Raw genomic sequence first — 10,983 nt, forward strand, 5'->3', positions numbered from 1 at the left:
ATTTTTTTAAATTAATTTTTTAGATTTTAAAATTATTTTAAATTGCTGATATAAAAAAATAATTTTTTAAAAAAATATATTTTTTAATATATTTTTAAATAAAAAACATATTAAATTATAACTATTATCACAATTCCAAATACATTTTAAAAGAGTGGTTGTGATTGGAAAGGGAAAGTTTGCTTCCATTTTAAAGGGCTTGATTTGATTAATGAAGCAAAAAGAGAAAGAAAGTTAGCATAAAGAGATATATTTTTAAATGAAAAACATATTAAAATATAACTATTATCACAATTCCACATACCTTTTAAAAGAGTGGTTGTGATTGGAAAGGGAAAGTTTGCTTCCATTTTAAATTAATGAAGCAAAAAAAGAAAGAAAGTTAGCATGAAGAAAGAAAATAAGTTGTGTACTAATAATTACCTTTCATGTTTTCATATATATATATATATATATATATATAAAACTATATATATGAAGCTACTATTGGTTTTGTTTTAATTGATTTTCAAATTTTATTTTAACCAAGGTTATAAATTGTAATATTTAAAAAATTGATTATAAAATAAAAAAATGATTAAATTATACAATGTCCAAGGTAATTTTCTCAATAAAAAATGATAATAATACTGGCTCTATGATAGTAGTTGTTATAGCAGTGAAAATGACGATGATGAGGATAAAATATTATTTATTTTAATAAAGAGATGTTGATAATAATCACATCAATGACGGTTGTGATAGTCTCAGAAGGATTTATGTAACGGTGGTGGGGAGGTGGGGACAAGGTGGCTGTGGTAACGGTTATAAAAAATCATGGTCGTATAATAATAAAATAGTAATTAATAAGGTAGAGACCAGCGACGGAATGGTTGTGCTATTGATTTATTCATGACTATCATGATAATGTGAAGGAAAATATTTTCCACTTCAAGGGTTAAAATATTTTTCTCCAAAAATTAAGTCAAAATATTTGCTATTGATTTATTTTAAATATTTGTTTCCAAAACAAACTTTTAGAGATGCAAAACGTCATTGCTTGGGGTTCAAGGTGTTTAGCTAACATTATAGCAGTAGTTATTTTTAAAAATTTATTTTTTAATTATACAAAAACACCAAAAAAAACAATTTTTTAATGTAAACAAAGGCACCCTAAATCGCAATGTTGAACAATATTGCGTTTCATCAACAGACAGAAGTTCCTAGTAGTCGATCAACCCCATACACTCCACTGTCAGTGCCTAGTTTTTGAGGTCCACCACCAAAATTGGCATAAAAGCTGGTTCACCGGAAAGAGAATGCAGGTGGCCTGCAGTAATGTTAATCCACAAGTTGCTCAAAACAGTGGAGCACAAGGGACGGAGATAATGAACGGGGAACAAGCTACCTTAACTATCAGATTATGCTCTTTGTTTGCTGTCAGTTGACTCATAAAATCATATTTACATATCTGAGACCTCTCCGCATGAAGTAGCTGCTAACAGGCGGCAATAAATGATTTGATAACATAAATTGCCATATAGAACTTAAGAATGGAAATGGTGTTCCTAAGTTCACTAAAAACCGTAATCCCCATTGTGATACTTGTCTTCTGGATAATAAGACGCGTTCACAGTATTTCCTCCAAATTTCCTCCCATTTAGTGCACTTCTTGCATTTGAACAGCTACTGGTATCGGAATACTCTAAGAACACCTGCAAGAAACACGAGTACAGGGTGCTATAAAATATATCATATTCTCTGGTGCAACTAACTTCATTAGAACAGTTCCTCTTCCTTTCAAACTGGGCAGTAAACTTGAAAAATTTTAGAATGAATGGCGGATGCTTTCCTAAGTATTGGTATACCTGTGAAGAAAGCTAGACACAGATCTCAACACTACATATACAAGACGTTTAAAACAGATGCAGCACAAGAAAACCAAATACCTTTCCAGCACCAGATATTTGCTCTTCAGTCTGACTTGGGCGAGGGATAACAACATTGATCAAGGTTCCTAATCACAACCAAGCACATATTATTATTTGCAATATGCAATGATAAACTACACAAACAAAAGAACTACATGCATAAGTTGTGTGGTTCAGGGTCAATAATTGGATGTTAAGTGTTAATGAATGAACTGTCAAGGGTGTAAGAAAGTAGTTGAAGGGTGAAGTGTTAAAAATGTTTAGTTTTTGTGTAATAAATTAAGCATAATTGTAGGGTGCAATTTAAAAATAATAAATCAAATTAAATACAATTTTAAAAAAATAAATATAGAATATCGATGGGACCCAATATTAGGTGTAAGAAAAAGACAAGAATGAATGATGATTTGAATAAAAAATTAAATAAAGGAATTAAGTGTTAACCCCTTAAAGTTTTTCCCATGCCCCTAAAGTTTCCCAAACAAGGTTAAAAGAAGTTAAGGTTAACAAGCGAAGACTCAACCCCCTTTAACCCAAAACCAAACACAGCCTTGTTAGAAACAAGCATAATAGCAATTCCCATGATGAGATCATTTTTCTGCATGGCAACATATAGTCCGTCCTAATGTACAGAAGTAAATTTTCATCATTGTGTGCATACCAAATTTACAACATTCTTCCCGCATATCTTCTAATATTTCTTCATACTCTACATCATCTGCTAGTACTTCCATTGCAATTGCCTTTATCAGAAAGAGGATAAAAGAGAATTAGATTTATCAATCATTCAGTCAGCATACATCCATTAAACCAAGGATGAAAAAACTGATGGTTGGACAAGGTGCACGTGAGAAGGATGGATGATCTAAGTTCAGTGGTGCAATATGCAAATATCATATACATGGGGACAAACATCTGGAATATCATGGCATGCATTATCTGGGGATGAAGGAACTGGGACAAGTGAAGGAAAAACATCAAGGTGCTAAAGAAACAAGCTTCCATTCTGAGCATTCTGGAGATCTGTTTATTTCCTCTTCTTCTCCCCCATTCTTTAAATAGAGGGTTATGGCAGTGGTAAGAGTAAGAGTAATACTAGTAACGAAGAAAATAAAATCACAAACTAGAAAAAAGATATATGGCACCTCAGTTAAGCATAAAACTTTAGATGGAGAGTGTGAAGATTCTGCCAATGGTATCCCTACTCCAGGAAGATTCATAACACCAGCTTGCAGGGCCATTTTCTGCAACCCGAAACCATATGAGAGCCTTGATCATAGTTTTAAGAGTAAATAAAACAGATGAAACGCATTCCTTTACCTGGATAGCTATATGTTGCTGAGCTTGAGCTAATATATTTTCCTGTTCCGACCTGGACTGCCCGCCACTGTTTCAGGCAACATGCATCCACTGAGTGTACAGAATAATGAACTACAAAATTAATGCACAAGTATAATCTGAAACCACACATGCAAATTTTCTCATAGCTAAGGGTCTGTGGAACAAACAGCAGGTAGGTGCAATACAAGAAATTTATGTTTCTCTGAAACCAATTTTTCTCCCTTCATGCTTTACTATTTCTTCTCAATTTTAATGAAAACAACACATTCTTCATTCCTTTCTTTATTGTGGCTTGTTTTCACATCACCCATGATACGTGTGAAACAAGGAGGGATGGAAAAATGAATTTCATTGACAGAAATGCATTAATTTATTGCCTTCAATTTACATCCACAAGTCAAAATGAGTCCGTTTTAACTTAACTGACCTTAACATGTGGATTCTCAAAATGAAAAAACATCTTCAACTTAAACAAGGAAGTCCATGGGTTAATTATTCTCAAGTCTCCCCCCCACCCCCCTCTCCCAAGACACGCATGTACATCTTTTGTCTCAATCATTGAGTGATACATGAGATTCACTTATACCCATCAAACTTCATGAGTTAGAGAGGCAAACTGTCCACCCTTTGCTCATAGCCTTTGACAACAGATGCAATACAGAGACAACCAGCTGCATCGCCAAAGTAGGCAATGTCCCCTCCACAATCCAAACAACCCTACCAGTTAGGTGTGTGATGGTAGTGAGATTAAACAAATTGCACAAAAGAGCCATGACACCTTGGAGAGGGTTAGTTTTTTTCTTTGAGGTCTCAAGAAAAGTCATGGACTTCCAGTCATGTCTAGATATTACTTGAGCTTCTTTTTATCTCCAATATCTTATTTGGCTTCTAGTGTATATGGGGAATGATAAACCTAGAAAGGTTAAAACAAAATCACGGTCATCAAAAGCAAAAATTTCTTGCTTTTCACTGAAAATAAAACTATAAAGGCCAAATAAGAATACAATTGCTATTTGATTGAGAAAAAATATTTTCATCCCCCTTTGAAACCAGTCAAATTTATATGAATAATTCCTCAAAAGTTCTATGTTTCACATGACCCACTTAACACCAATCAACATTATTCATGGGGACATCCTCCAATCAGCAACCCATACTGATTCATTAGAAGATTGATGAAGAGGAAAGAAAACATAAAACACTTCTTGTTCTCCCTGTAAAAGCACAAATTTTAATATTCGCACTTGTACAAACACACACACACTAGTACGCGAATGCACAATTTCTGTTCCCATTGCACAGTTTCAACATTAGTGAATCTCAAATGTCACTTATCATTTTGGAATCTAAATATCCCAAGTCTAAAATTAATCATTATTGCTGAAGTACAGGAAAATCAGCAACACAATAAGCCTACGCTTCCAGTAAGCTTGAGAGAGCAGATTGGTTTTAAATGACACTCCTGTCATAGACAGGCATAATTTCCACTAGTGCCAATTTTGGAAAAAAATCAGGGACTACCAAGTTTTGTAAAAAGAAAATCAGCACAAACTGATAAGCCTGCCCTATAAAACCATAGTAGTACAAGCATGTAGAAAGGTAACAGAAAAAAGGAGCATAAATTTTGATGCATGCATGAGGAATGATAGTGTAAATTCCAGCCAAATCTTGGCTCATTTGACTAAAAAGACTAACCTTTCAGTACCACGACGGACAGTTAAAGTTTTATCTCCCATTTTCAAGCCATTTAGAGCAGCACATGCAATATCAGTCACTGCAGGATCCTGAAGAGCTTGCACATTATTTCACCAGTTAGGGGAAAAAAATGACACCCCAACATTATACCCTAGTGTGTGTGTGTGTGTTTGTGTAATCTAAAACAAGCAAGACAACAAAGGTTTTAACAACCAATTATAAATCCAACATTAGATGAGAAAAGCTATATTGAATTTCAGCAATCAAGATGCTATTCAGATCAAAACATAATATGATTTAGCTGTTGAGACAGATACCAAATAAATGTAATGCTTGAATTCACTCACCTGATAGACACAGAAACCATATCCTTTAGTGTTCCCAGTGTCTCTGTCCTTCACAAGGTCAAAACCACGGAGAGGTCTGCATAGATCAAAGGCAACCATTGCAACAGTTAAAACATCTATTTAGCATACCAACTAAAAGAGATTAGATTAATAAATATGAAGAGCAAAAAACACAAAGAAGACCACTGCAGCAAGAAAATTGAAAATGAAAGACAAATGTGGTTGAACTTCATACCCGAAAGACTCTAGCAGCTCTCTTATCTGTGACTCGGTAAAGTAATATGGCAATCCACCCACAAAGACACGATCAGGCCCTTCTGCTCCGCTAATTGTACTGAAAATCAGATCATAAATAAGGAGACCAAAAGTAAAGGAAGATCCTTCAGCTCAATGTAAAATCCATCTGTGCTTATACAAATGGACAGTGGCGTATTGTACTAAACAAAAACAAAAACACAATCAGCAAGACAAACTCCTGCTGAAATTAAATAATCATTAATGCCATATTAATGCAAATAGATGCTTAGCCAATCTTCAGATCAAAAATGATGAGGCACTTGCTTACCCTGGTACGAGACCAACAGCGGCTAAGTTAAGGAGAGGACTTGGTTGACTAGGACCTAGTGTTGCAGCCAATGATGGATTATAGTCTGTAGGCCTCCGAACTCTCACAGCAACCCCCTAGAAAGATCAAAGATGCATGAACTTTATGAGATCAAAGATCAAGCAAAGCAGTACGGACACGTAGAAATAAATTTATGAGATTCACATCCATGAAAATGAAGGCAATAAATATTAAAGCATATAGAAACTTTTTACCCGGCTCTTACCCAAAACATTTTAAATTCAAGCCCCACAGCACGTGGATAAAAAGACCAACAAAATATATCATTATCCTAACCAAATATTTGCGATAATTCACTCTTGCCAAATAGCATACCAGGTCAATTCATGAATAGTTAATTGTTGTCAAAGGATACGACAAGAGCTTTTATACATCTAAAAGCACATTTTCTTGATGAATAAGATAATAAGCTACAACCTACTCAACCATCTCCTGCTAATACTTCTGCTAGCTGAAGCGCAAAGTCTCACACATAAAAGAAGTTAATGATGGTCAACAGGAAAAAATTTGGCAAGCATAGTTTAAGAAAACTAATATGTATCATCTTCAGTATCAAATCCATATGCTAAATGAGTCTTATCCATCAAACTACCACTTTCCATCTAATATTAAATTAATACACCTGTAGTTTGAGGAAAGAATTATATAATGATGCAAAATATCACATATTGCTCCTTTACTAACACTATGTGACAAGAATAAAGGAAAAGAGTTTAGAATCATTTGCCTCAAAAATAATTCCATCTAATGTCATTGCATTGCTTGCTTCTTCTACAGTTCTCATCTCCACGAACGCAAACTTCTTCTCATGATTTATGTATACATTCACCACAGCATCACCTGCAAGTGAAAACATCGGATTGTGCACCGCAATTAAATGAAAATGTTAGAAATACGTCCAGAGGAACTCTTGTAAAGACTTTGACAAGCTCAGCTACCTGGACCAGCAGCATTTCCTCCAATTGAAGTCATAACATGGCTGAAGAATGTTGCGATTGTCTGTTTCAAAACATAAGAAACCATTTAATGCTCCAATACTGCAAGGAAATCACTCTAAATACTGGTAAGGAACAAGAAAAGAAATATTCAAAAGATTCAAAATGATAAATCCAATCTCTTGACTGCAACCAGTCATAGAACATCATGAACAGACAACCTTAAGAAAATATAATATTATATCCCCTCAATACATAACAGCGAGAATGTTAGACCCTGACATGTAGCTACATCTACAAAAATTTCTCAAAGAAATCATTGGACGTGGAGCTTTTAAAACAAGATGTCTTCAAAGATCCACTTATCGAACTAAACTTGTAACAAAATAACACTGCTTGGAAAACAATTAGCCTGTTGAATGCTACAAAATCCTTTTACAGCATTCGTCTTAGAATTCCCAGGGCATTGGTCCTTGCTAGTTTTTTAAAATCAAATAACAAGAGGGATAACTCGTAGAATGCACTCAAAACATAATAACCATGAAAATTATAAGAGATAATTAAAAAAAAAAAAAGTTGCAGTTTAAGAAGATGCTGGCAATTTCACATAGGAAACAAAGATGGTGTCAAAAAGACAGTGTAAGAACAAACACAATCATGTATTTATAAAAGCATTTTGCAATGCTCAAATTACAAGTTCTAAATGTTGAATGTAAACATTTTATAAATGTATTTAATTGCACAAACAGCAAACCAAAAAATGAGATTGAACCTGTTCATTAGCCAGGGGGGGGAGACCACCAACATATACACGTCGTGCATGCCTCGTAGCCTATAAGATAGAAACATAGAGAATACATGACAGAGATTCCATGGATAGATACTATTTACAGCTACTTAATAAGCAACATTGAATATCCACCTGCTGGGTCATGGTGTGGGCAGGCATTAATGGAAGAACTCCAAACTGTAACACATAATAAGAGAAAATCATATGCACAAAAGTGCACGACATATACATCAATACAAAAACAATGAAAGTTGTGAAGTGCACCTGTGTTGTTCCAAATTGTAGAGTGTTCTGTATCATTCCTGGCATTGTTTGAGGAACACTTGGCAGTTGCCCAGCATCATTAACTAAAATTAACAAGTAATTATAGAGGAATAAGTCAGGGAACCAAATAGATGAAGAAATTCTGCTATATATATATATATATATAAAAAAAAAAAAAAACCCTGCTAATAAATTTAACGACATCAGATGTATGGAAGTTCAGAGTTATCAACTTCGTCATAAAGCTAGATAAAGAAGCCTATCTCATACCTAAATTACACGATTCAAATAATAAAGAAATCAATTCCATCTCTGGAGATGCCAGGGAAATATTTGTAAGTCTACCAAATGGCACTCTTGTCAGTTGAGGACGAACAAGATCCAGCTAATTGATGCATTGTTTCTCCGTTGAACATTAAATCTACAATGGTCCCTCCGATGGGTATGGTGGGACATGTAGCCCAACATTGCCTTCTTACCCAAGTGATAAACATAAACACAAACAAACAACAGACAACAACCAAAAAACAGAATGATGCTTCTCAGTTTCAGTAGTAAACAATAGATAAAAACTAAAAGGAAATGAAATTAAGGGTCTTTCAAAAAAAAATTAAAAGTTGACTAGAATGTGGCGGGCAATTGCAGACTGAAAATATAGTACTTTAAGAAACCACTTTACTTGAATGGAAGAACCTATGTATACATGAGGCAGAAACTAGATGCGGACCTGTCACTGCAGCACCAGGAGGTATGCCCACCATAGATGGAGCCATGTCAAAACCACTTTTCCGCTTGCTGTCAACAAAATTAACCTTAAGAACATCATTATGAAACAATATAATCTTTAAAAATTATTATTTGAGCTTCGACATTTCAAAAAATTTAGATTAATGTTCCATAGAAGAATAAGATAATCAAAAAGGTAATTAATCAGAAGAACAGGGAAGAAAAGAAAGGAAACAGCAATAAAATAAAAAAGATTAAGTGATGCTGACAACAAAGGAAGCAAGATTAATGTCTTGAAGTAGATAAGGATATTTCTGTAATTTTCAGATTTGATGGAAAATCTAAAAATTTTCCAGGTCTAGGTTATTTTCTATTTAGTATTCTATTAGTTCTAAAGTAATTAGCTTTATTAGGTTTTTCCTATTCTATAGAGATTTCTTCTATAGAAAAATAAGTCTTTGCAGGACTAGGAGTACCAGCATCTCTATATAAAGGTCGGTAGTCTTTCAATATTTTAGTGACAGTTGATGAAATAAATTATAGCAATTTTCTTTTGATTGTGACCCAATCTCCTCTTGAGTGTGACTCCTACGAGCCTAGGTGTGAAGCTTAGGTTTTTCCATCCTCTAGGTGTGACTCCGAGAATCTATATGCATCCTTCCTCACATTCTAGCATTAATCCACAACATTACAACCCTAAACAACCTCTACGAGTCAGATTCAGAACAGCCCCCCAATGCTGTTCTGCATCATTAAGATGGCCAGAATTGGCGCACAAAGTTGCAGTTTTACTATGTGTAAGTGAGCTAAGTGCAATTTTAACCACAACAGCAATAGAAATTGCAGTTATGTTTTTCTAATAGTCAGAGCTATGAGAAACTTTGATTGTACTGAACACCAGCAAACCTATAACAGGGTTCGATAGCCCCCACTTTCCAAGAGTTGTTTAAATTAATTAAAAGGACCAGCTAACCAGTAAACAAGCCGGCAATCTACCCATTACATTTCATTACAAGGAATGGATGGATGGGTTAACATTACAGAAATCACATGCCTTTTTGAAGGAGAACGCGACCTAGATCGATTCTGAAATCTACCCTGCGAATGAGAACTTGATCTATTTCCATTCCTTCTGTCTCTATCACCATCATAATCACGGTGCCTATGAAAAGATCAGTTATATTCATAATCAAAATATCATTCCCACGCCAACAATCATCCTAAAATAGATAACTAGCAATAATCTCAACTCTAATAAGCTCAAAATTCAATCGAATATATCCGAATAATGATAAAATAACACGACAATGAACTTCATATAGCAAAAAACAATTGCGAAAATTCTAACCTGTGATAATTTCGATCGCGGCTATTCCTTTCATGATGGTCAAAATCACCAACTAACCTGTGATAATTTCGATCGCGGCTACTCCTTTCATGACGGTCAAAATCACCCATTTTTTCTCTTCTTCTATCATCCCTCACACTTCCATCCTTAGAGCCTCTACGATAGCGGTCATGATCTTTTTCCCTGCCGCGAGTCCTTGACCTATCATGTTCAGATTCACGAGAACTGCGCGTCTAACATAAGAAAAAGGACATAAATTATCTACGGATAATGAAAAGGGGGAGTACTTCTAGTACAGTTAGAGTTTTAAAATTTTTAGAGAAGAAACGAAGAAGAAGAAGAAATGGTGATACCCTGTAACGGGAGACGCGATCAGTGTGATCATCGCCATTTTCATCGAATCCTGCTTCGTTAGAAGACATTGTAGCTTAAATTTTGAGAAATCAAGAACCCTAATTTTGATTTTGATTTGAATCTTGGCTTAAATAGAGAAGAAGTGAAATGGATTAAAAAAAAAAAAAAGCCTTTCTTGATTGCAATTGCGTGATAAGCCCAGATAACAATTAAAATAGAAGCCCATGTTCAAGGCTTAATCTTGGTTTTCTTATGTAAAGGGCTCAAATGGCTTTCCTTGTTATTATTCCCTCGATTCTTGCTTATTTAAATTCTGGGTTTTGGGTAAATTCTTGTATTTTAAAATAATAATAATAATAATAATAATAACTGCTTGTTTCTTAAAAAAAATATAAGACAATATATAATAAGAATCAAAGAGCTAAGGTGGTGTTTGGTTTATAAAAAGTGTTGCTACCTTAAAAGCTCCCAAACAATCTAACAATGAAAGTAGTATATAATGTAACATCTCAAGGAAGGAAGATGTAGCTGATTTGTCGATGCATTAGCATCTGCATTACTTGGGATTTTTTACATTATCAATATATTTAAAAGTATAGTTATAATTATTTTTTAAAATATTTTTATTTAAAAAAATATATTAATAAT

At 34.2% G+C, this 10,983-nt stretch overlaps 1 protein-coding gene across 3 annotated transcripts; it reads right to left on the reverse strand.

The window, feature by feature from the left end:
* Positions 1-1,273: 1,273 nt before the first annotated feature.
* On the reverse strand, positions 1,274-10,475 carry LOC105117752 (splicing factor U2af large subunit A-like). 3 transcript variants are annotated; one of them, XM_011015507.1, is made up of 18 exons: positions 10,335-10,475; positions 10,039-10,214; positions 9,688-9,795; positions 8,587-8,702; positions 7,908-7,990; positions 7,776-7,820; positions 7,626-7,685; positions 6,857-6,917; positions 6,646-6,758; positions 5,859-5,974; positions 5,529-5,627; positions 5,294-5,369; positions 4,947-5,035; positions 3,231-3,297; positions 3,056-3,154; positions 2,572-2,653; positions 1,929-1,996; positions 1,274-1,694 (listed from the first exon to the last, which is right to left on the reverse strand). In XM_011015507.1, exons 1-18 carry the CDS (start codon positions 10,401-10,403, stop codon positions 1,557-1,559), a joined length of 1,665 nt encoding a protein of 554 aa, XP_011013809.1. In that variant the 5' UTR covers positions 10,404-10,475; the 3' UTR covers positions 1,274-1,556. The 3 variants fall into 3 exon arrangements, with proteins under 3 accessions (XP_011013809.1, XP_011013811.1, XP_011013810.1); XM_011015509.1 differs by having other exon boundaries at positions 8,635-8,702; positions 10,335-10,473; XM_011015508.1 differs by having other exon boundaries at positions 10,039-10,206; positions 10,335-10,426.
* Between the last annotated feature and the right edge of the window lie 508 nt (positions 10,476-10,983).

The sequence above is a fragment of the Populus euphratica genome, unplaced genomic scaffold (genome assembly GCF_000495115.2).
Source record: "Populus euphratica unplaced genomic scaffold, PopEup_1.0 scaffold1491.1, whole genome shotgun sequence".
Lineage (NCBI taxonomy): Eukaryota > Viridiplantae > Streptophyta > Magnoliopsida > Malpighiales > Salicaceae > Populus > Populus euphratica.

Coding starts and splice junctions, on each gene's coding strand:
- LOC105117752 (XM_011015507.1), bottom strand. CDS start 10,403: ATGTCTTCTAACGAAGCAGGATTCGATGAAAATGGCGATGATCACACT. Junction 7,821..7,907: donor TACAATTTGGAACAACACAG/GTGCACTTCACA, acceptor TATGTGTTACAG/TTTGGAGTTCTTCCATTAAT. Junction 5,036..5,293: donor ATGGTTTCTGTGTCTATCAG/GTGAGTGAATTC, acceptor CAAGCTCTTCAG/GATCCTGCAGTGACTGATAT.